Here is a 23,795-nt window from a genome sequence, read left to right as displayed (position 1 = left end):
AAGACATTCCCCCCTCTCTCTCTCTCTAGGATTCTCTCAACGCTTTAGCGTTTGAAAACCATAAACACCAGACATCTGTTAGTGTATTTATTATTGCGATGTCCACCCACCAGGTGGCAGTGTAGCATAGGTTAGAAATGCAAGAAGACCACATGTGACATTCTTTTAAAATGTTGTGTTGTACCTGTTAAATATGTTTGAATGGTATTTCACAAGACCTTTTCAATTAATATAATTTGTAGGTTAATAGGCATGTGGTAAAACAGCTTGACATTGAATATTTACTGCTAAAAAGCTCTGTCTATACAGTATTGTGATAGCAATTATTGAGCATTTGTTCAATAACAAGGTCTGTCTCTCCAGCTCTTTAGTAAAAAGGAAATACATTTTCAGGTCATTTTCATACCAATTAATTTCTTTCTAGAGATGGAGAGGATAGACAAGTGAAATTGATGAATGGGTTCTCCTCCTGACTGTCCGAAATTGACAACCCACCAAGTATTTTCTGTTGAGCTATTTCCCACCCTAAACCCAAATAGTTTAAGAGGTGGTGCGGTGCCATAGTTTTGTACTTTTTCAGTTTTTTCTGTGTCTATGAAGTTAACATTATTCTAATAGACAAGGTGGGGTTATAAGTGTGCAGGTTTGTCTTCCCCGTGTATTTGTGTTTACTTCCTGAAAGTAAACACAGTGTGAGCTGCAGTGATGTCAGAGCATTTAAAGGGTTTCTCTCTGCACACAGTAGCTGCAGTGATGTCAGAGCATTTAAAGGGTTTCTCTCTGCAGTGATGTCAGAGCATTTAAAGGGTTTCTCTCTGCACACAGTAGCTGCAGTGATGTCAGAGCATTTAAAGGGTTTCTCTCTGCAGTGATGTCAGAGCATTTAAAGGGTTTCTCTCTGCAGTGATGTCAGAGCATTTAAAGGGTTTCTCTCTGCACATAGTGCCAGCAGCAGTGATGTCAGATCATTTCCACATCAACACCCCCCTGCTAGAGAGCGTCTCCATGTCCAAACGGCTGGGAACCCCCGTCTACCTGAAGATGGAGAGCTGCCAGCCCTCTGGCTCCTTCAAGATACGAGGGATAGGACACCTCTGCCAACAGGTAGCCTCCAGTGACGGGGCACCCTGGGGTGACGGGGCACCCTGGGGTGCCGTGACGGCAGTCCAGGGGTGCCGCGAGATCATTTGATAATATTTGGAATTTATTTGGACACTTGGACACACAAATATTTAGTATCATTTTAAACTTGAAGTACAAAGTTATTTTCAGTCAGTTCTAACCAAAATGGCTTTTATCTGAATGTTTTCCTCTCAACATAATCACTAAAATATCGTCACTGTCGGGCAGAAACCTTGTATCTCCAAGTTTCAAATGTGTACGTCTTTTGGTAAAGCAAAGCCCTGCTTCATCATACAAGACTGTCGCACAAAACTAGTGAAAACAGCCGTTGTGTGCTTGTAGATCTGCTGTTTTCACTAGTTTAGTACATTTTATAAATGATAAATACAAAACAAACGGTTTTGGACATACAAAGTTTCCACCCGACAACGACGATATGCTATAAAAGTATAAATATAAGGTGCTGGGCGTGACAATTATAATGTTGGGGTGCCTCGGATTAAAAAAAATATTTATGGGGTGCCCTGAGACAAAAGAGTTTGGGAACCCTGCTCCAGTGTACAGTAACAGTGGTGGGAAAAAGTATTCAATTATGCATTTGCTCGAGTAAAAGTATCAATACAGTGTAGAAATACTCTGTTCTGTAAAAGTCCAGAATTAATAATTTACTTGAGTAAAAGTAGCCTACAAAGGTTTTGGTATAAAGTACCAAACGTAGAAAGAAAGTACTCAATATGCGGAATGTCTCGTTTCACAAGTTTTCAAATGTATAAATTGTAGACAAGTCTTTTGAAATGAGCAGATCTACAAGCTGACAATGCGTCACGATAGCAGATCTACAAGCTCACAATGCGTCACGATAGCAGATCTACAAGCTCACAATGCGTCGCGATGCAACGCAGTGTGAGCTTGTATAGATCGCTTGTAGATTGTCTATTTTCAAATGGCTTAATGTATGTTTAATAAAGATCTAAATATAGAAAGTGACCAGTAACTAAAGTTTTCAAATAATTGTAGTGGAGTTACTGTACTCTGGTAAAGCAAACATACCTCAAAGTTCAGGTCAAACTCTGTCTTACATAAAGTGTGATGCATCATAGAACAGGGGTATTCAACGTTTTCAGGCCAAGGACCCCTTAGCTGAGAGAGAGATGAAGCAGGGACCCCCACTACCTGTTCATAGATTCCATATAGTTTCATTGTTTGACAGCACAATCATCAGTGTATTTTGGATTCATGTCAATGTGTGTTTTCAGATAGTGAACCACTTGAACCGTCAATACTTAATAAACTTGACCTTTCACTCTGTACTTAGTCTGCTCTTTTCCCCCTCTACACCAAACCTCTTTGCCGAAAATAGCCGATCTACAAGCTCACAACGCCTCGCGGATCTGCTATTTTTGGCTAAAGTTCCCAGAATATGGACACTAGGATTCAAGTGGTTAACTCAATCTGTGCCAAAGGCCAAAATGCCTCCAAGGTAGCTGTGCCACGGTTTTGTATGTTTTTCTTTACTATGCAATGAAAAAAAATGTTTTTTTTTATATAATTTTTTTCCCCACAGAAACAGACACAGTTGTTGTGATTCAGTGAATTTTGTCAATCAGACAAATGGTTCCAGAGATAGAGCTGTTTGAATCAAAAAAAGTGTCCATCCACTAGAATCGACACACATTTTCACACATTTTCTCAATCAGCTAAACGAGGGAGCCAACACACAAACAGAGAAAAGCATCTCTCTGATCTCAGGTCATTTTGACATCTTTAAAAAAAAAAAAAAAAAAAAAAGATTTTTTTTTTCTTTCTATATAAAAAACACAAAAACCGTCATAAACCGCCTATACTTTTTGTTTTCTCACTCAAACAGTAAACAGACCAACATACAGTATACGTGTGTACAGGGTATCATTCTGCACATTTCTAAAGTGACAATTTAAGGACTTTAAAGACCTTTTTAGTACCTCTGGTCAAATTGTCAAATATTAGAGGCAGAAATTGTGAAAATAGCAGATCTAAAAGCTCAAAAGGTGAGGCGTTGTGAGCATGTAGATCGGCTATTTTCACAATGGAATGGATCAAGTCAAACTAAATGTAATGCCAACTCCTACAATTGTTTAAGTTTGGGAACCAGTGTGTTAGAGAGTATAAGCGATGCCCTGCGTGCTGTGCTGTCTGTACAGGGGGCAACGCGGGCATGGCAGCAGCCTACGTGGCCAGGAAGATGGCACTGCCAGCCACCATCGTGGTGCCCGCCTCGTCTCCTCAGCTGGTGGTGGACAGACTGCGGGACCAGGGAGCCACTGTCAACATAGTGGGCAAGGTGGGCATTATATATAGGCTACTATCACTGTCAACATAGTGGGCAAGGTGGGCATTATATATAGGCTACTATCACTGTCAACATAGTGGGCAAGGTGGGCATTATATATAGGCTACTATCACTGTCAACATAGTGGGCAAGGTGGGCATTATATATAGGCTACTATCACTGTCAACATAGTGGGCAAGGTGGGCATTATATATAGGCTACTATCACTGTCAACATAGTGGGCAAGGTGGGCATTATATATAGGCTACTATCACTGCCAACATAGTGGGCAAGGTGGGCATTATATATAGGCTACTATCACTGTCAACATAGTGGGCAAGGTGGGCATTATATATAGGCTACTATCACTGTCAACATAGTGGGCAAGGTGGGCATTATATATAGGCTACTATCACTGTCAACATAGTGGGCAAGGTGGGCATTATATAGTTTTGCTTTTGAAAAATGTGTTTGGTATATGCATCTTTTTTTAGTCCAACTCGTAGCGACTGGAAAGACTACACTAGGCTACTGGAGCATTTTAAAAGGGATTGGGGAAACAAACGGAGGGAACCAAATCAGGACGACGCCGCTTCTTCTAGTGGTTTCCGCGTTGGGCGGAAACCAAACGGGCTGTTGTGAACACCAGGCTTTCTCTCTGAAAGCCTGGTGAGCGAGGTTATCCTCGGCTGCAGTGAATGGGACCGGGTCGGTTATGCTGCGCATGCGTTAATTGCGTTAAATATTTTAACGTGATTAAGCCCAAGAATTAATTACCGCCGTTAACGCGTTATTATTGACACCTATAATATATATATATATATACTGTATATATATATATAGGTCTATATATATATATATATATATATATATATATATATTATTTTATTACTTTTACTCTGTGATAGTGTTTTCTTTTCTTCCCAAACCCGACCCGACGTTTTTGGGGCCTAAAATGTATGCTAATTAGTCGGGCTGGTCAGTTAAAAGTATGAATACTTTAGTTTGTTGTAGAGTATAAATTATAAATACTTTAGTTTGTCGTAGAGTATAATTAAAGTATAAATACTTTAGTTTGTTGTAGAGTATAAAGTATAATTACTTTAGTTTGTTGTAAAGTATTAAAGTATACATATACTTTAGAGTATAAAAGTATAAATACTTTACTATTGATTCCTGATAAAGATCACATTAAGCTCAGATTTATACTTCATGGTACGACACGACAGTGTCTCGTACTGAAATGAGCAGATCTACAAGTTCACAGAACATCACTGTCACCACAAGAGGTGAACTTGTAGATCTGTTATTTTCGGTTCCATGAGACAGAGTGTCCTGGAACGACCCTTGAGTCATCAGTCGTGTGTGTGTGTGTGTGTGTGTGTGTGTGTGTGTGTGTGTGTGTGTGTGTGTGTGTGTGTGTGTGTGTGTGTGTGTGTGTGTGCGTGTGTGCGTGTGTGCGTGCGTGCGTGCGCTTGTGTGTGTGTGTGTGTGTGTGTGTGTGTGTGTGTGTGTGTGTGTGTGTGTGTGCTTCCCCTCTGTCTCAGCTTTACCACACAGGAAGTGAAAGCCGTTGCAAACAGGAAGTGGCATAGCTTGCATCTTGTATCTTTGCCTTTGAGGGGAAAATGGTGCATTTACTGTACAGCCTATAGCAGTGATACTCAAACTCCGGCCCGCGGGCCACCCCCGGCCCGCGGCCCACCAGCTTAATGTCCTCGAAGTCAAGCATCCAACAAGCTTTAAACTGAGCAGATTGGACATGATCTGCTTTAATTCCATCAGTCTATATTGATAGCTTGATTACTAGTATAGTAGTATTAAAATGTATTGTTTTTATGTCCAATGTATTTGTATTTAGGTTCATATAGTTAACACGAGTATATAACTAAATGCGTTTGAAATTAAATCAAAATGTTACATTTCAGGATTCCAATTAAAAATAAGAAAAAATAGCAGATCTACAAGCTCAAAACGCATCGCAGCGCAATGCGTTTTGAGCTTGTAGATCTGCTTTTTTTGCTTCTTTTGTATGCGATACTAGAATGACAAAGTAGGACGTAGCAATATGCAATGTGGCCCTCTGGAGTGAAGGTGGAAATATAGTGGCCCTCTGGAGTGAAGGTGGAAATATAGTGGCCCTCTGGAGTGAAGGTGGAAATATAGTGGCCCTCTGGAGTGAAGGTGGAAATATAGTGGCCCACTGGAGTGAAGGTGGAAATACAGTGGCCCTCTGGAGTGAAGGTGGAAATATAGTGGCCCTATGGAGTGAAGGTGGAAATATAGTGGCCCTATGGAGTGAAGGTGGAAATATAGTGGCCCTCTGGAGTGAAGGTGGAAATATAGTGGCCCTATGGAGTGAAGGTGGAAATATAGTGGCCCTATGGAGTGAAGGTGGAAATATAGTGGCCCTCTGGAGTGAAGGTGGAAATATAGTGGCCCTATGGAGTGAAGGTGGAAATATAGTGGCCCTATGGAGTGAAGGTGGAAATATAGTGGTCCTCTGGAGTGAAGGTGGAAATATAGTGGCCCTCTGGAGTGAAGGTGGAAATATAGTGGCCCTATGGAGTGAAGGTGGAAATATAGTGGCCCTCTGGAGTGAAGGTGGAAATATAGTGGCCCTCTGGAGTGAAGGTGGAAATATAGTGGCCCTCTGGAGTGAAGGTGGAAATATAGTGGTCCTCACCATCATCAAAGTTGCCCACCCCTGATGTACCGTTTATGGAGATATGCTGTGAGACCCCAAACATGCTTTCGCTCAGTTATTTGTTATGTGAAAGTCCTATGACATCTATGACATCTGACATCATACATACAATCCCTTGTATGCCCATACATGGAGATCCCTGTCTGAACCAGCCACACAGATATGGGCTGTCTTCCTCCATATATGGACATTCCCCATATGAAGTCCAGTTAGATATGGGCTTAATATTGATGACATCAGGGATCTCCATATATGGGCATAGAGTGGTTCCATGACATCACATCATACAGTCCCTTTTATGCCCATACATGGATATCCCTGTCTGAGCCAGCCACACCACTGTGATGTCACCTGTTTATGCCCATATATGGAGATCCCTGCTCTGAGTATCCGACATCACTGTGATGTCACAGTGATGTGTCAGGGGAACCACAGTGTCAGGTGTTGCCCGTCCAGACAAATACGGACAAGCTGTGACGGTTCTGATAGTAAACTGTGACCGTAACAGTAATGGTAAATATAATAATGTATAATATTATATGGTAAACAATAATGTTATTTAAATAGTATAAATAGTGGTAGAATATAAGAATGTTAAGATAATATACAGCAGGGGTCTTCAACAGGGGGTCCGGGACCCCTAGGGGGTCCCCAGAGTTACTACAGGGGGTCCTCCAAATCTTTGAGTGATAGAAACGTTTTTTTCTCCTTTTTTATATTAACCACTTGGAACCCTATAGCGTCCATATTCTGAGAACTTTAGCCAAAAATAGCAGATCTACAAGCCCAGAACGCCTCGCGCTGCGAGGCGTTGTGAGCTTTGGTGTAGAGGGGAAAAAGAGCAGACTAAGTACAGAGTGAAAGGTCAAGTTTATTAAGTATTGACGGTTCAAGTGGTTAAATATCTGTAACACAAATTGACATGAATCCAAAATGTATGATTGTGCTGTCAAACAATGAAACTATATGGAATCTGGGGGTCCCTGCTTCATCTCTCTCTCTCAGCTAAGGGGCCCTTGGCCTGAAAACGTTGAAAAAACCCTGATATACAGTATAGTGGTAGAATCATACTACCAGTAAGGCGCCTAAGGACGAAAAGTGATCGGACTAGTTACCCATTATATGGAGATCCCTGATACCCATACATGGAGATCCATGAATATGGAGATATGGGCATATTGGTTGGATCGGCGGTTCTACAAAGAAATGCTGTTTCATACAACAGTCCTATGACTTCTATGACGTCTGACATCATATGTAGAGGTCAGCTCCATATACTACTACTACCAGTAAGACTCCCTAAATCAGGAGATAAGCGACCGTCAGGTCGCATGTAAAAATGGGCCTGATGGTGGCGCTAAATGTGACAGATCCATGTTGATGACATGACTCTAGACATACCGTGTACTGATTTGCGTGATTTTAGGGCAAGATTTGTAGGAGCAGTGTCGATAAATGTGTTTTGCAAGAATCGGTCTCATGGTGGCGCTAGAAGAGGGCCATGTGAGAAATGAGGGGTGGAAGTAGTGGTTTGGCAGCCAAGGAGTGTGTGTGCAAAGTTTGGCATGGATCGGGGCAACGGTTGCGAAGATATGAGAAGGAAAAATGTGTGACGTGTGACAGACTGACAGACTGACAGACTGACAGACAGACTGACTGACAGCCGGTGGAGGTTTTGATAGTAACTGCGACCTGACGGTCGCAATTACTACTACTACTACTACTACATATTAATAATAATAATCTAGTTTTTTTTTCAGTCATAATAAATAAGTTGTTTCACTGATAATAATCTAGTTTGTTTCCAGTCATTGCGACCGTCAGGTCGCACTTACTATCAAAACCTCCACCGGCTGTCTGTCCGTCCGTCCGTCTGTCCGTCTGTCCGTCACACGTCACACGTCACACTCTTGCCCTGCTCATATCTCGGCAACCGTTGCCCCGATCCATGCCAAATTTTGCATACATCAATTCTCACATGGCCCTCTTCTAGCGCCACCATGAGGCCGATTCTTGCAAAACACATTTTTGGACACTGCTCCTACAATTTTTGCCCTAAAATCACGCAAATCGGTACACAGTATGTCTACACTCATCTCATCAACATGGATCTGTCCCATTTAGCGCCACCTTCAGGCCGATTTTTTAAACCACATTTTTTGACACTACTCCTACAGATTTGGCCCTAAAATCACGCAAATAGCTACACAGTATGTCTACAATCATGTCATCAACATGGATCTGTCCCACATAGCGCCACCATGAGGCCGATTCTTGCGAAACACATTTTTGGACACTACTCCTACAATCTTTGCCCTAAAATCACGCAAATCGCTACACAGTATGTCTACAGTCATGTCATCAACATGGATCTGTCCCATATAGCGCCACCGTCAGGCCAATTTTTTCAAACACTTTTTTGGACTCTGCTCCTACACATTTTGGACTAAAATCACGCTGCGACCTGACGGACGCTTATCTCCCGATTAGGGAGTCTTAATGGTAATAAGTTGTTTCAGTGATAATAATCTAGTTTGTTTTCAGTCATAATAAATTGTTTCAGTGATAATAATCTAGTTTGTTTTCAGTCATAATAAATAAGTTGTTTGAGTGATAATAATCTAGTTTGTTTTCAGTCATAATAAACAAGTTGTTTCACTGATAATAATCTAGTTTGTCTTCAGTCATAAATAATAAGTTGTTTCAGTGATAATAATCTAGCTTGTTTTCAGTCATAATAAATAAGTTGTTTCAGTGATAATAATCTAGTTTGTTTTCAGTCATAATAAAAAAGTTGTTTCAGTGATAATAATCTAGTTTGTTTTCAGTCATAATACATAAGTTGTTTCACTGATAATAATCTAGTTTGTTTTCAGTCATAATAAATAAGTTGTTTCAGTGATAATAATCTAGTTTGTTTTCAGTCATAATAAGTTGTTTCAGTGATAATAATATAGTTTGTTTTCAGTCATAATAAGTTGTTTCAGTGATAATAATCTAGTTTGTCTTCAGTCATAATAAGTTGTTTCAGTGATAATAATCTAGCTTGTTTCACTTCCTTCCTGGCTGTGTGCAGTAGGCGGGCTGACGGTGACACAGCAGTGCAGAAAGTACAGCAGTCTGTAAAGAAACAGACAGGGAACCATTTTGATCCAGACCTTAACATGTGGACAACATAAAGTAAGTGTTGTTGTTTCAATATCACTTCTACAACCACTTGTTGTTTCTAGCCTACTAATGGTTTCTACTGCGAACAATAATGCCTCTTCCTGTCTATTGTAGTCTGCCTGTCTTTACTTGTTCTAAAGCAGAGGTTTTCAAAGTGGGTGACGGGGCACCCTGGGGTGCCATGACGGCAGTCCAGGGGTGCCGCGAAATCATTTGATAATATTTGGAATTTATTTGGACACTTGAAAAAATATTTAGTGTCATTTTAAACCTGAAGTACAAAGTTATTTTCAGTCAGTTCTAACCAAAATGGCTGTTATCTCAATGTTTTCCTCGCAACATAATCACTAAAATATCGTCACTGTCGGGCAGAAACCTCGTATCTCCAAGTTTCAAATGTGTTTTTTTGGTAAAGCAAAGCCCTGCTTCATCATACAAGACTGTCACACAAAACTAGTGAAAACAGCCGATCTACAATCACACTCTTGTAGATCTGCTGTTTTCACTAGTTTAGAACATTTTTTAGATGATAAATGCAAAACGAACGGTTTTGGACATACAAGGTTTCCACCCGACAGCGACAATATGCTAGGCTAGGCTATAGGCCTAAGGTGCTGGGAGTAAAATTTATAGGGTGCCTCAGATTAAAAACATATTTATTGGGTGCCCTGAGACAAAAACCTTTGGGAACCCCTGCTCTAAAGGTCTTTACTCACCGGGGGCGAATTAGCAAATGGAGAATTTGCGAATAATTAACTTTTTTTTTACAACCTCATTAAGTCAGTTCAAGCTTCCACACAGGTCACGAATTTCCACGGAGCGAAAAAGCTTCCTTTTTTTTATTCGCTGTTGTGTCGAATTTTGCGAACATTAGCTGGCGAACTCCTCTCTCTCTCTCTTTGTATCAAAGCAAGCTCACTCTATCCTATTTAAGGAGAGAGAGAGAGAACATGGTCGAGGGACCATCCCTTTGCATTGAGGCTGAGGTTAACAGTGTATCTCCCAGTGGCTTCAGTTCAGAAAAGGTTAAGGTATGGCAACATGACTGGTGTCTTGGCGTGCGTGCACCCCCCCCCCCCCCCCCCCCTATAGTTCTATGGTTTCTTGGGCAGCTAAACTTGGCATGTTAGTAAACGTGCCACAATAAATAGTAATAAAATACAAGTGTGGAGAATATAATTATAATACCTTGTTAAAGTGACCATTTTGTTAAATTTTGCATTTTTAGTTATTTTACTGTAATTTAACAACATAATAACCAGCACAGATAGACAAAGAGACATTCATGGATTTATATTTAAAAGTAATTTTTATTTTTCCCCTTGGACCCAGGGTATGGCAGCTGCATACCCCTGCCATACCCTGGACCCAGGGTATGGCAGCTGCATACCCCTGCCATACCCAATTGACGCCCCTGGTTTCTCCTTTTCCGTGTCGTCTCCTCTGTGTGGCTGCTTGCTAGCAGGCCTACTGCCGTCAGTGGTGGAAAAATACTCAAATGTCTTCTAGTAAAAGTATGGTTTATTTAGGCCAATGTTTTATTATAATTCATATCTGTAAAGTAACTAATTATTTAAAATAAATAGGTGAGTAAAATACAGTAGTGTAAGTGGAGTAGAAGTAAAAGTAGACCTACTGGAAATTGTACATACTATATATACTATTGGACAAAGTAGAAATACCTATTGCCTACAACAGTATTCAAGTAAATGTATTTAGTTACTCTAGTTACAACATGGCTGCTGCTAACTGCGACTGCCTGTCTGCAGCTTGAGAACCCTTCACGTGGTCCTCTCTGCTGTTTTAGTTTAGTTTTAGTTTTTTAGTTTTATAGTTTTATTTTGGTCATTTTCATTTTGATTTACAATATCATTTCATTTCATTTATATTCATTCAAAAAGGGTTAGGCTGAAGCCCATGGCTTATTTTGCCTACCCTTGTCATTGCTATGTGTCTTACATATCAGGGGAAAAAAACTGAAAGAAACATTTGGCTTAGCATCAAATACACAAGGGAATACAAAATCACAACAAACAAGAAAACAAATGAAAAACTAAACAATTGGTAGATGCCATATATATATATATATATATATATATATATATATATAATATATATTTGTATTATACAAAATTATATAAAATATGTCTAGACAGACCAGAACATATAAGAGCAGAGTATTCTGAAATAACTGTCAATTGTGTAACCCTGTAAGTGACATGGATTTGATATTTTATGACGGTTGGGTAAAACCACGTCAGCTTCTTCCTCTGAAATCTGGTTGTTTTCCATAGTGAGTTAACAGTAACATCCTGTCTAGAGCCCGCCTACTGTATCCGCTCGTTTGCACTCACACATGCATACACACAGCGTTTCCCTTCCAGACCGGATCTGCAACATGCAAAGAGACTTTATTTTACATCCTCTATGGTGGAACTACTGCACCAGTTTACTGTAAACCACCTGGTTTAGAGGAAGATATCATGTGAAAGACAAGTAGTTTTCAGTTCTAGGGTTTCAGTGTGGTTTCCTTTGAGTAGTGTTTGTGAATGTAGTATAAGATAGTAAGCTAGTATCAAATAATCCAATCATTCATAAACAATATGTCTATTTTAAATATTTGAATAAAGGACAAGCTGAACCAGTTGACATCTCAGAGCTGCAGTCCATAACTTAGTTTAGTGCAGGGGTCTTCAACGTTTTCAGGCCAAGGACCCCTTAGCTGAGAGAGAGATGAAGCAGGGACCTTCATTTTTGTTTAAAGTTCTCAGAATAAGGACACTAAGGTTTAAGTGGTTAATATAAAAAAAGAATAAAAAAGTTACTATCACACAAAGATTTGGAGGACCCCCTGTAGTAACTCTGAGGACCCCCTGTTGAAGACCCCTGGTTTAGTGAATAAAACATTATTTTATCCATGGTAGAGGATGTTAATTAATAGTTTTATTAACATGATATTCCAACATCTACCTCAGACCAGCTGTTAGTTCTGTTGTTGCAACAGCTGTGTCTCTGTGGTCTAGTAGGACCCCTGTTGGTTGACAAGAGCTACTGCATGCATCTGCATCTACTGTAGTCTCATCATTATGATGGTGATAGTGTTGTTCATCTACTGTAGTCTCATCATTATGATGGTGATATTGTTGTTCATCTACTGTAGTCTCAGCATTATGATGGTGATATTGTTGTTCATCTAGTCTCATCATTATGATGGTGATATTGTTGCCTCATAGCAGGTTCACTGTTAATATGTGAATGTAATAATCACCCTACTGTATGTCAGTGGCATATTGATAATACAGAATGAGATTAAAAACATTACTGACACTATAAACATGTTGACTGCGACTATAAATGATTGGTTTATTTTTGAGCGGTGCAAACCGCTCCTATAAGTGGCTGTGTGTGTGTCCGTAGCCTTTTTCCTCAGCGTTTTGCCATAGTAAAATGTGTGTGCGTAGCATCATGTTTGTCTAGTGATGTCATATGTCATATGTCTGTAGCCTTTTTCCTCAGCGTTTTGCCATAGCAAAATGTGTGTGTGTAGCATAGCCTGTACATCTTAGATTTAAATCCTAGTCTGAAGATGTTATGCAGGCACGACCACCGCTCACTTCACATTGGGTGTGATTTTAATGTTACATTTGTATTGACTGTAACCCTGACAGGTTTAATAAAGAGCAACATGGAGAGCAAGAAGGAAGCTGTGAAGAGTGACCAGTCCAAGGATGATCAGTCTGGACCTCCACACACACAGTATGACAATACACACTCTATAACACTATGCAATATATCACTTACACACACACAGTATGACAATCCTCTTATACAATACACACACTATAACACTATGCAATATATCACTTACACACACACAGTATGACAATCCTCTTATACAATACACACTCTATAACACTATGCAATATATCATTTACACACACACACACACACACACACACACACACACACACACACACACACACACACACACACACACACACACACACACACACACACACACACACACACACAGTATGACAATCCTCTTATACAATACACACTCTATAACACTATGCAATATATCATTTACACACACACACAGTATGACAATCCTCTTATACAATACACACACTATAACACTATGCAATATATCATTTACACACACACACACACACACACACAGTATGACAATCCTCTTATACAATACACACTCTATAACACTATGCAATATATCATGTACACACACACAGTATGACAATCCTCTTATACAGTACACACTCTATAACACTATGCAATATATCATTTACACAACACCACACACACAGTATGACAATCCTCTTATACAATACACACACTATAACACTATACAATATATCATTTACACAACACCATAACACAACAAAGTAATATCATGACAATGTGCAAATAATGGATGAAAAAAACGAAAGAAAAAGAAAGCTGTACAAGCTTTATCTACAGTATTACAACTACTACGTACATTGATACACTGATGGTGGAGGAAACCAAGGAACCAACCTTATAGTGATATTTTATCACACTGTAAATAGCTCAGCTCACTTCAATCTAGGTGTGATTTTTCCTGTTACTTCAACGTGGAGTTTTACTCTCTTGTATAATTAGATGTAACAATACAGAACTTTAACAGACTCTTTCACACACTTTCATTCACGTGATAGTTGTATGAATATTGTTCTGATTCCAGAAGTCTTCACCACAGAGCAGAGTCTCCAACACCCAGCCTTCTGTCTATGAAGAGTGACCGGTCCAAGGATTTCAACATACGCTTCAGTGATGAACCTGGACCTCCACACACACAGTATGTCAATCCTCCTATACAATATATACATTTATTGTATTACATTTTTCTCAAAGAATTATTAAAAATAAATGAGAAAAGTTATAAAAAAAAACACGGCCTGCTCACATATTAGAGGGTATTATGAGTCACTAGAAAAAAATAGACGATAAAATTACCAAAACTGAAATATCCCTTTAACTTTGAGTGTCTGTCTGTCTTTTCAACAAACTATAGATAGTTTCTGTCGTGAAAACTGATAATGATGTGAGCTTGTTAGTTAGTTTCTTTCTTTTTTTTAACCCTGTTAACCTTTGACAATAAAATAGAAGTTCAACTACGCAACAATGTAGAGGAGATAAATCCAGAGTATGTTATTGTTCTGTAATGGACAAAAACATAATGATCTTGACTTCACAATGATTGTATGAATATTGTTCTGATTCCAGAAGTCACAGAGCAGAGTCTCCAACACCCAGCTGTGTGTCTATGAAGAGTGACCGGTCTATGGGACATTGTCCTGTCTTCAGTGATGAACCTGGACCTCCACACACACAGTATGTCAATCCTCCTATACAATATACACACTATAACACCAACAGTAAACTTTCTAAAGTCAGGATCCTTCACCAATGACAGAGAAGTGTTCTCAGTAATTCCACCACTAACAAGTACGACCTCCTATGAATAACAAGGTGTATTCTGACAGCGAGCAGCACTGATCACTGATACGCTCTGCTGGCGCACAGACAGGCCATATATGGCCACGAGTGCACAAGGCTCAAGTTGGCACCTTGACAGAGTGCAGTCTAGTTTTGTATAGTTTGTTGATTACTTTTGATCCAGTCCTGAATCGCTAGCCACGTCCATTAAATAATATGTTCAGACGATTCAGGTCTGGTGACGCTTGCTAGACTCTGTTGAACAAACGAACATTCCCAAATATAAATTCAGGGCTGCCAAGCCTCGCGCTTTGAGCGTGAGAGTCACGCAATTTAACCTCATCTCACGCTCCACGCCACACTTGCCATTTCACACGCATTTTTACAGCCATCCCACCGACCTCTCCCGAAAATTGCGGGGGTTTTCTCACTCGGTAAAAGTCGCAAAGGAGAATTCTCAGCGCAGTGAATGCAGCTGCTCTGCTCCTCCACTCTCTCTCCCCTCTACACAAACACACATGCAGGCGACGGGGCGAGAGAGAGAGAGAGCCCTACAGACGGCGGTTGCGGCGAGATTTCTCGCTCAGCGGGGCCGGGGATCGCGCCGCCCCCCGCGGCGGAGAAACACACTCGCTCCGCGAGTAAACGCTGGGCGATATTTCACAAAGATGACCACAATCCAGCTCTTGCCTCCCGCGAGTGCATGCACGAACGACTTCACTTGTCTTGAACCATAATATCCCCATATTCTGAGGAGGGCTTTAGAAGAGATTGGGCGGTTTCCACCAACACTACTAATCCCAGTAGCCCAGTGGTTCTCAACTTGTGGGTCGGGACCCCCCAACATATTTTTTTGGGGGTCGCCATGATTAACTTAATGTTCAACATTGTTTTCTCACTCAACAGTAAACAAACCAACATAAAGTTTAAGTGTATATCTGCACATTTCATTTGCAACACAATTGTGATACAATATGTAGTGGGGGTCCTGCTTCATCTCCCTTAGCTAAGGGGTCCTTGACCTGAAAACATCTTCTTGCCTGCAGTGCCTGCCAGGCAAACAGCCAGTAGCCACAAATCAAAATATAAAAATAGAAATGATTGCCCAGGATATTTTATCAGCTGCTATAGTAACAACAACAACAATAATTATTGTTATAATAATTATAATTAATTAAGAATATGTTTAAAATGGGTTGTTGGTTTGTCTGGAGCCCTGCAGCAGTGTTCACTGTTCAGCCTGTAGGTTAGCTGCACTTGATCAACCATTCCAGCCCAAGGACCGTAGGTTAAAAAAAACCATAGAAACCCGGGAAAAACATGGAAAAACCTGAAAAAAAACCCCAGATTTTTTCGGCAAGCCCGCGTGGCCATGAGGGTACCCCGGAGCCCCCCTCCCAAAGTCTCACTCCTAACTTTTTCTGAAACTTGGCAGCCCTGTATAAACAAACATGGTGTTCGCCTAGGGTGGCCATTCGTCTGGATTTACGCCGGACAGTCCGGTTTTCGACCCTGCTGTCCTCCGCCCAGCTCAGCCTCTGGCCGGACGGACACCTAATTGTCCGGCTTTCAGAGTGATTAGGCTGCAGTGCATGTGTTATTGCTTTAATGGTTACATTTACATATCTCTGCAAATCTCCCGTTTCATTGGTATAGAAAAATAGCAGATACACAAGCTCACAGACAGCACGACACCGCACCACAGCTTGTCGCGTGCTGTGTGTGCATTTCGTTTATAGAGCTCGCTCACACTGAACGCTCCAGTCACTCCTCCCATGCTTGTGGATGAAACCACGGCGAGTAGTTAGATGAACTGCAGCTCAGATTTGTCCAAAAGACGCCAAAACGAAACGTCATTTAGCCAACAATGGAGCAAGGTAAATTAGTTAATAAAGAAAGCGCAGAATTGACGAGTATCATGCACTTTGCAGCACTGTGTGTAACGGCTTGATGTCAGCAAAGAAAAGGTAGAACACAAAGCATGTTTTGACTGACAGGCAATTAGTCAATGTGCTGCTGCTAGGTTTTCCTCTTGTCACTAGTAACAAAATAACTGCAGCTGAGCGTCATTATATCCACATCTCTCCTATATCTGTATGTATCTCCCCTTCTCTTCCCCGCTCTCTGTTCTATTATTTCTGCTATGCCAGTCATGTGGATTAGATTTCTAATGGGACAATTTAACTCTAGAATAATTGCAAAAAAAGATAGGTGCATAAATAAAGGAGGTAGGCTAGTCTTAGTTTAAACCACTTTAAACCTATTTTACACTATATTCATAAATAGCCGATCTACGAGCTATAAGCCTCTATTTTATTTTATTTTATTTACTTTCTCCAAAAAGTGTAAATTTGGAATAATATGTGGGTCCCTGGCTGGCACAACATATTTTTGAGAAGGGGGTCCGCGACTAAATAGGCCTACATATCATTTGGGGGGTCCCATACAGCGCGCCCCGGAAAATTGTCCTCCTTTCTGAGGTCCTGCTGGTGGCCACCCTGCTGTGGTAACTTGAGATTGCAAGGATCTTGCTATGAAACATCAGTAGCAGACATATTTTATTGAGTTTGATTACTAGTTAGTAGTGCTGCTATTCTGACGGTTTCTTTGGTTAGCAAGTAGCAACAGGTTAGCCAGACAGGTTAACCTGTTGAAAAACATGTTTTTTATTGTTCTGTAATGGGACAAAAACATAAATGATCTTGAACAAATTGACTTCTCAATGATAATTGTATAAACATTGTTATGATTCCAGAAGTCTTCACCACAGAGCAGAGTCTCCAACACCCAGCCTTCTGTCTATGAAGAGTGACCGGTCCAAGGATTTCCTTGTAAACTTCAGTGATGAACCTGGACCTCCACACACACAGTATGTCAATCCTCCTATACAATATATACATTTATTGTATTACATTTTTCTCAAAGAATTATTAAAAATAAGTGAGAAAAGTTATAAAAAAAAACACGGCCTGCTCACATATTAGAGGGTATTATGAGTCACTAGAAAAAAATAGACGATAAAATTACCAAAACTGAAATATCCCTTTAACTTTGAGTGTCTGTCTGTCTTTTCAACAAACTATAGATAGTTTCTGTCGTGAAAACTGATAATGATGTGAGCTTGTTAGTTCGTTTCTTTTTTTTTTTTTTAACCCTGTTAACCTTTGACAATAAAATAGAAGTTCAACTACGCAACAATGTAGAGGAGATAAATCCAGAGTATGTTATTGTTCTGTAATGGACAAAAACATAATGATCTTGACTTCACAATGATTGTATGAATATTGTTCTGATTCCAGAAGTCACAGAGCAGAGTCTCCAACACCCAGCTGTGTGTCTATGAAGAGTGACCGGTCTATGGGACATCGTCCTGTCTTCAGTGATGAACCTGGACCTCCACACACACAGTATGTCAATCCTCCTATACAATATACACACTATAACACCAACAGTAAACGTTCTAAAGTCAGGATCCTTCACCAATGACAGAAGTGTTCTCAGTAATTCCACCACTAACAAGTACGACCTCCTATGAATAACAAGGTGTATTCTGACAGAGAGCAGCACTGATCACTGATACGCTCTGCTGGCGCACAGACAGGCCCTATATGGCCACGAGTGCACAAGGCTCAAGTTGGCACCTTGACAGAGTGCAGTCTAGTTTTGTATAGTTTGTTGATTACTTTTGATCCAGTCCTGAATCGCTAGCCACGTCCATTAAATAATATGTTCAGACGATTCAGGTCTGGTGACGCTTGCTAGACTCTGTTGAACAAACGAACATTCCCAAATATAAATTCAGGGCTGCCAAGCCTCGCGCTTTGAGCGTGAGAGTCACGCAATTTAACCTCATCTCACGCTCCACGCCACACTTGCCATTTCACACGCATTTTTACAGCCATCCCACCGACCTCTCCCGAAAATTGCGGGGGTTTTCTCACTCGGTAAAAGTCGCAAAGGAGAATTCTCAGCGCAGTGAATGCAGCTGCTCTGCTCCTCCACTCTCTCTCCCCTCTACACAAACACACATGCAGGCGACGGGGCGAGAGAGAGAGAGAGCCCTACAGACGGCGGTTGCGGCGAGATTTCTCGCTCAGCGGGGCCGGGGATCGCGCCGCCCCCCGCGGCGGAGAAACACACTCGCTCCGCGAGTAAACGCTGGGCGATATTTCACAAAGATGACCACAATCCAGCTCTTGCCTCCCGCGAGTGCATGCACGAACGACTTCACTTGTCTTGAACCATAATATCCCCATATTCTGAGGAGGGCTTTAGAAGAGATTGGGCGGTTTCCACCAACACTACTAATCCCAGTAGCCCAGTGGTTCTCAACTTGTGGGTCGGGACCCCCCAACATATTTTTTTGGGGGTCGCCATGATTAACTTAATGTTCAACATTGTTTTCTCACTCAACAGTAAACAAACCAACATAAAGTTTAAGTGTATATCTGCACATTTCATTTGCAACACAATTGTGATACAATATGTAGTGGGGGTCCTGCTTCATCTCCCTTAGCTAAGGGGTCCTTGACCTGAAAACATCTTCTTGCCTGCAGTGCCTGCCAGGCAAACAGCCAGTAGCCACAAATCAAAATATAAAAATAGAAATGATTGCCCAGGATATTTTATCAGCTGCTATAGTAACAACAACAACAATAATTATTGTTATAATAATTATAATTAATTAAGAATATGTTTAAAATGGGTTGTTGGTTTGTCTGGAGCCCTGCAGCAGTGTTCACTGTTCAGCCTGTAGGTTAGCTGCACTTGATCAACCATTCCAGCCCAAGGACCGTAGGTTAAAAAAAACCATAGAAACCCGGGAAAAACATGGAAAAACCTGAAAAAAAACCCCAGATTTTTTCGGCAAGCCCGCGTGGCCATGAGGGTACCCCGGAGCCCCCCTCCCAAAGTCTCACTCCTAACTTTTTCTGAAACTTGGCAGCCCTGTATAAACAAACATGGTGTTCGCCTAGGGTGGCCATTCGTCTGGATTTACGCCGGACAGTCCGGTTTTCGACCCTGCTGTCCTCCGCCCAGCTCAGCCTCTGGCCGGACGGACACCTAATTGTCCGGCTTTCAGAGTGATTAGGCTGCAGTGCATGTGTTATTGCTTTAATGGTTACATTTACATATCTCTGCAAATCTCCCGTTTCATTGGTATAGAAAAATAGCAGATACACAAGCTCACAGACAGCACGACACCGCACCACAGCTTGTCGCGTGCTGTGTGTGCATTTCGTTTATAGAGCTCGCTCACACTGAACGCTCCAGTCACTCCTCCCATGCTTGTGGATGAAACCACGGCGAGTAGTTAGATGAACTGCAGCTCAGATTTGTCCAAAAGACGCCAAAACGAAACGTCATTTAGCCAACAATGGAGCAAGGTAAATTAGTTAATAAAGAAAGCGCAGAATTGACGAGTATCATGCACTTTGCAGCACTGTGTGTAACGGCTTGATGTCAGCAAAGAAAAGGTAGAACACAAAGCATGTTTTGACTGACAGGCAATTAGTCAATGTGCTGCTGCTAGGTTTTCCTCTTGTCACTAGTAACAAAATAACTGCAGCTGAGCGTCATTATATCCACATCTCTCCTATATCTGTATGTATCTCCCCTTCTCTTCCCCGCTCTCTGTTCTATTATTTCTGCTATGCCAGTCATGTGGATTAGATTTCTAATGGGACAATTTAACTCTAGAATAATTGCAAAAAAAGATAGGTGCATAAATAAAGGAGGTAGGCTAGTCTTAGTTTAAACCACTTTAAACCTATTTTACACTATATTCATAAATAGCCGATCTACGAGCTATAAGCCTCTATTTTATTTTATTTTATTTACTTTCTCCAAAAAGTGTAAATTTGGAATAATATGTGGGTCCCTGGCTGGCACAACATATTTTTGAGAAGGGGGTCCGCGACTAAATAGGCCTACATATCATTTGGGGGGTCCCATACAGCGCGCCCCGGAAAATTGTCCTCCTTTCTGAGGTCCTGCTGGTGGCCACCCTGCTGTGGTAACTTGAGATTGCAAGGATCTTGCTATGAAACATCAGTAGCAGACATATTTTATTGAGTTTGATTACTAGTTAGTAGTGCTGCTATTCTGACGGTTTCTTTGGTTAGCAAGTAGCAACAGGTTAGCCAGACAGGTTAACCTGTTGAAAAACATGTTTTTTATTGTTCTGTAATGGGACAAAAACATAAATGATCTTGAACAAATTGACTTCTCAATGATAATTGTATAAACATTGTTATGATTCCAGAAGTCTTCACCACAGAGCAGAGTCTCCAACACCCAGCCTTCTGTCTATGAAGAGTGACCGGTCCAAGGATTTCCTTGTAAACTTCAGTGATGAACCTGGACCTCCACACACACAGTATGTCAATCCTCCTATACAATATATACATTTATTGTATTACATTTTTCTCAAAGAATTATTAAAAATAAGTGAGAAAAGTTATAAAAAAAAACACGGCCTGCTCACATATTAGAGGGTATTATGAGTCACTAGAAAAAAATAGACGATAAAATTACCAAAACTGAAATATCCCTTTAACTTTGAGTGTCTGTCTGTCTTTTCAACAAACTATAGATAGTTTCTGTCGTGAAAACTGATAATGATGTGAGCTTGTTAGTTCGTTTCTTTTTTTTTTTTTTAACCCTGTTAACCTTTGACAATAAAATAGAAGTTCAACTACGCAACAATGTAGAGGAGATAAATCCAGAGTATGTTATTGTTCTGTAATGGACAAAAACATAATGATCTTGACTTCACAATGATTGTATGAATATTGTTCTGATTCCAGAAGTCACAGAGCAGAGTCTCCAACACCCAGCTGTGTGTCTATGAAGAGTGACCGGTCTATGGGACATCGTCCTGTCTTCAGTGATGAACCTGGACCTCCACACACACAGTATGTCAATCCTCCTATACAATATACACACTATAACACCAACAGTAAACGTTCTAAAGTCAGGATCCTTCACCAATGACAGAAGTGTTCTCAGTAATTCCACCACTAACAAGTACGACCTCCTATGAATAACAAGGTGTATTCTGACAGAGAGCAGCACTGATCACTGATACGCTCTGCTGGCGCACAGACAGGCCCTATATGGCCACGAGTGCACAAGGCTCAAGTTGGCACCTTGACAGAGTGCAGTCTAGTTTTGTATAGTTTGTTGATTACTTTTGATCCAGTCCTGAATCGCTAGCCACGTCCATTAAATAATATGTTCAGACGATTCAGGTCTGGTGACGCTTGCTAGACTCTGTTGAACAAACGGACATTCCCAAATATAAATTCAGGCAATTTAACCTCTTCTCACGCTCCACGCCACACTTGCCATTTCACACGCATTCTTACAGCCATCCCACCGACCTCTCCCGAAAGTTGCGGGGGTTTTCTCACTCTGTAAAAGTTGCAAAGGAGAATTCTCAGCTCAGTGAATGCAGCTGCTCTGCTCCTCCACTCTCTCTCCCCTCTACACATACACACATGCAGGCGACGGGGCGAGAGAGAGAGAGAGCCCTACCTAACCCTAACCCTAACCTTAACCCTACAAGGGAGTTTAAAATTATAACCCTAAGGGCCTTTTACTGACCCTTACGCTAACCCTAACCCTAAGACATAACCTATATAAACCCTAACATATAGTCCAAACAAACTATAGCCATAGGGAACCTAACAAATGTATAGGATTTACTAGCCCTCTCCTATATATTTAAATTATGGCAAGTGCAATCATTCCCTCAGAACTGTTTGCATAAAGGAACCACCTTGTCCTAACTTTTTCTGAAACTTGGCAGCCCTGTATAAACAACAGTGATGGGCAGTAGCGAGCTACAAGTAGCGACGCTACATAGCTTAACTACATTTTTCAGTAGCGTCACGGTAGCGCCGCTCGTTTTGAACCAAATAGCTTTTAGCGTAGCGGAGCTATTTTTAGACACCAGTAGTGACGTAGCGTCCACCAAACGCTACACGTTACTAATAAAGGTTGTGCGCAAAAAAGAAAAGAAGAAATCCCAGGAGAAAAGCCATGGTACAGCCTGTGCACAGTGCACATGAATCACAGCTCGTTTTATACTTCTATAGTACAGCGGTGTCATTTGCAAAAAAGGACAGATCTACAAGCTATCAACGCGTCTCGGCTCGGCAGGGTGTTCGCTTGAAGATCTACCCTTCTTTTAGTTCCATGGCTCCTCCCCAATAGCAAGAAGTCACTGCTCTCTGTCTGTCAGTGTCTGCACCGGTGCACTCACTGCACACAGAGAGAGACACGGAGAGACGGAGGGATATGGAACTAAACATACACAGTGAAACTAAAGTTGTTTGCAACGTTTGCAATGTTAGAACTTCACTCGTTATAACTTTAACCAAATGCGGGTGAAACAGTGAAGGGGACACCGCGCCGCATGATAGAGTGCAAGGAACGTCGGACTCGGACTGGACATACCTCGCATATCGATCAAAAACAACCATTCGCACCTCGTTTAAAAAGCGTGCCTCAACGACGTGAATTAACATAAGAATGAGCCATCGGCTGGATGCATGTCTGATCCATTGTGTGACCTGCTAAATTAGTGCTAAAGGTTCTGTTCTGTCTAAAGCAGAGATGGAAAAAGTACTCACAATTTGTACTTAGTAAAAGTATCAATACTTCGTTGTAGATGTAGGCCTACCCCATTACAAGCGAATGTCCAGAATTCAAAATGTACTTGAGTCAAAGTATGAAAGTATTGGCATCAAAATGTAGGTCTACTTAAAGTACCAAAACTAAAAGTAGGCTACTAAATAGCCAAGGAAGGTATAAAATAGGGCTAAAGTGGAATAATGTAGTCTATATTTTACAATATAATCTTTCATAGCTGTAAAGTAACTAGTAACTAAAGTGTTCAAATAATTGTAGTAGAGTAAAAGTACAATATTTGGATTTGAGATGTAGTGAGTAGAAGTAAAAGTACTGAAAACTTGAAATACTCTGGAAATACTCAAGTAAAGTACA

At 40.9% G+C, this 23,795-nt stretch overlaps 3 protein-coding genes across 3 annotated transcripts in view; all 3 read left to right on the top strand.

Moving 5' to 3' along the window:
- The window catches only part of LOC308308491 (uncharacterized protein), a gene marked incomplete at its 3' end in the record, with an annotated part of 306,519 nt that overhangs the window by 60,186 nt on the left and 222,538 nt on the right, over window positions 1–23,795 (top strand). The window lies entirely within an intron of this gene.
- The window catches only part of LOC308308493 (protein NLRC3-like), a 280,490-nt gene that overhangs the window by 111,663 nt on the left and 145,032 nt on the right, over window positions 1–23,795 (top strand). The window contains exons 2-4 of the mRNA XM_080753907.1: window positions 18,083–18,190; window positions 21,049–21,162; window positions 21,593–21,700. Coding sequence (XP_080610033.1) covers window positions 18,123–18,190; window positions 21,049–21,162; window positions 21,593–21,700 — 290 coding nt within the window. The 5' untranslated portion in view covers window positions 18,083–18,122. The remainder of the gene's footprint in view (window positions 1–18,082; window positions 18,191–21,048; window positions 21,163–21,592; window positions 21,701–23,795) is intronic.
- LOC308308494 (L-serine dehydratase/L-threonine deaminase-like) lies at window positions 958–16,591 on the top strand (the record flags this gene model as incomplete). Its single annotated transcript, XM_080753908.1, has 3 exons — window positions 958–1,132; window positions 3,303–3,442; window positions 16,523–16,591. 3 exons carry the CDS (start codon window positions 958–960, stop codon window positions 16,589–16,591), a joined length of 384 nt encoding a protein of 127 aa, XP_080610034.1.

The sequence above is a fragment of the Nannobrachium achirus genome (assembly GCF_963921795.1).
Source record: "Nannobrachium achirus genome assembly, chromosome: 23".
NCBI classification, from domain to species: domain Eukaryota; kingdom Metazoa; phylum Chordata; class Actinopteri; order Myctophiformes; family Myctophidae; genus Nannobrachium; species Nannobrachium achirus.
Note: the sequence above shows the minus strand (reverse complement) of the source record. Positions and strands in the feature narration are given on the sequence as shown.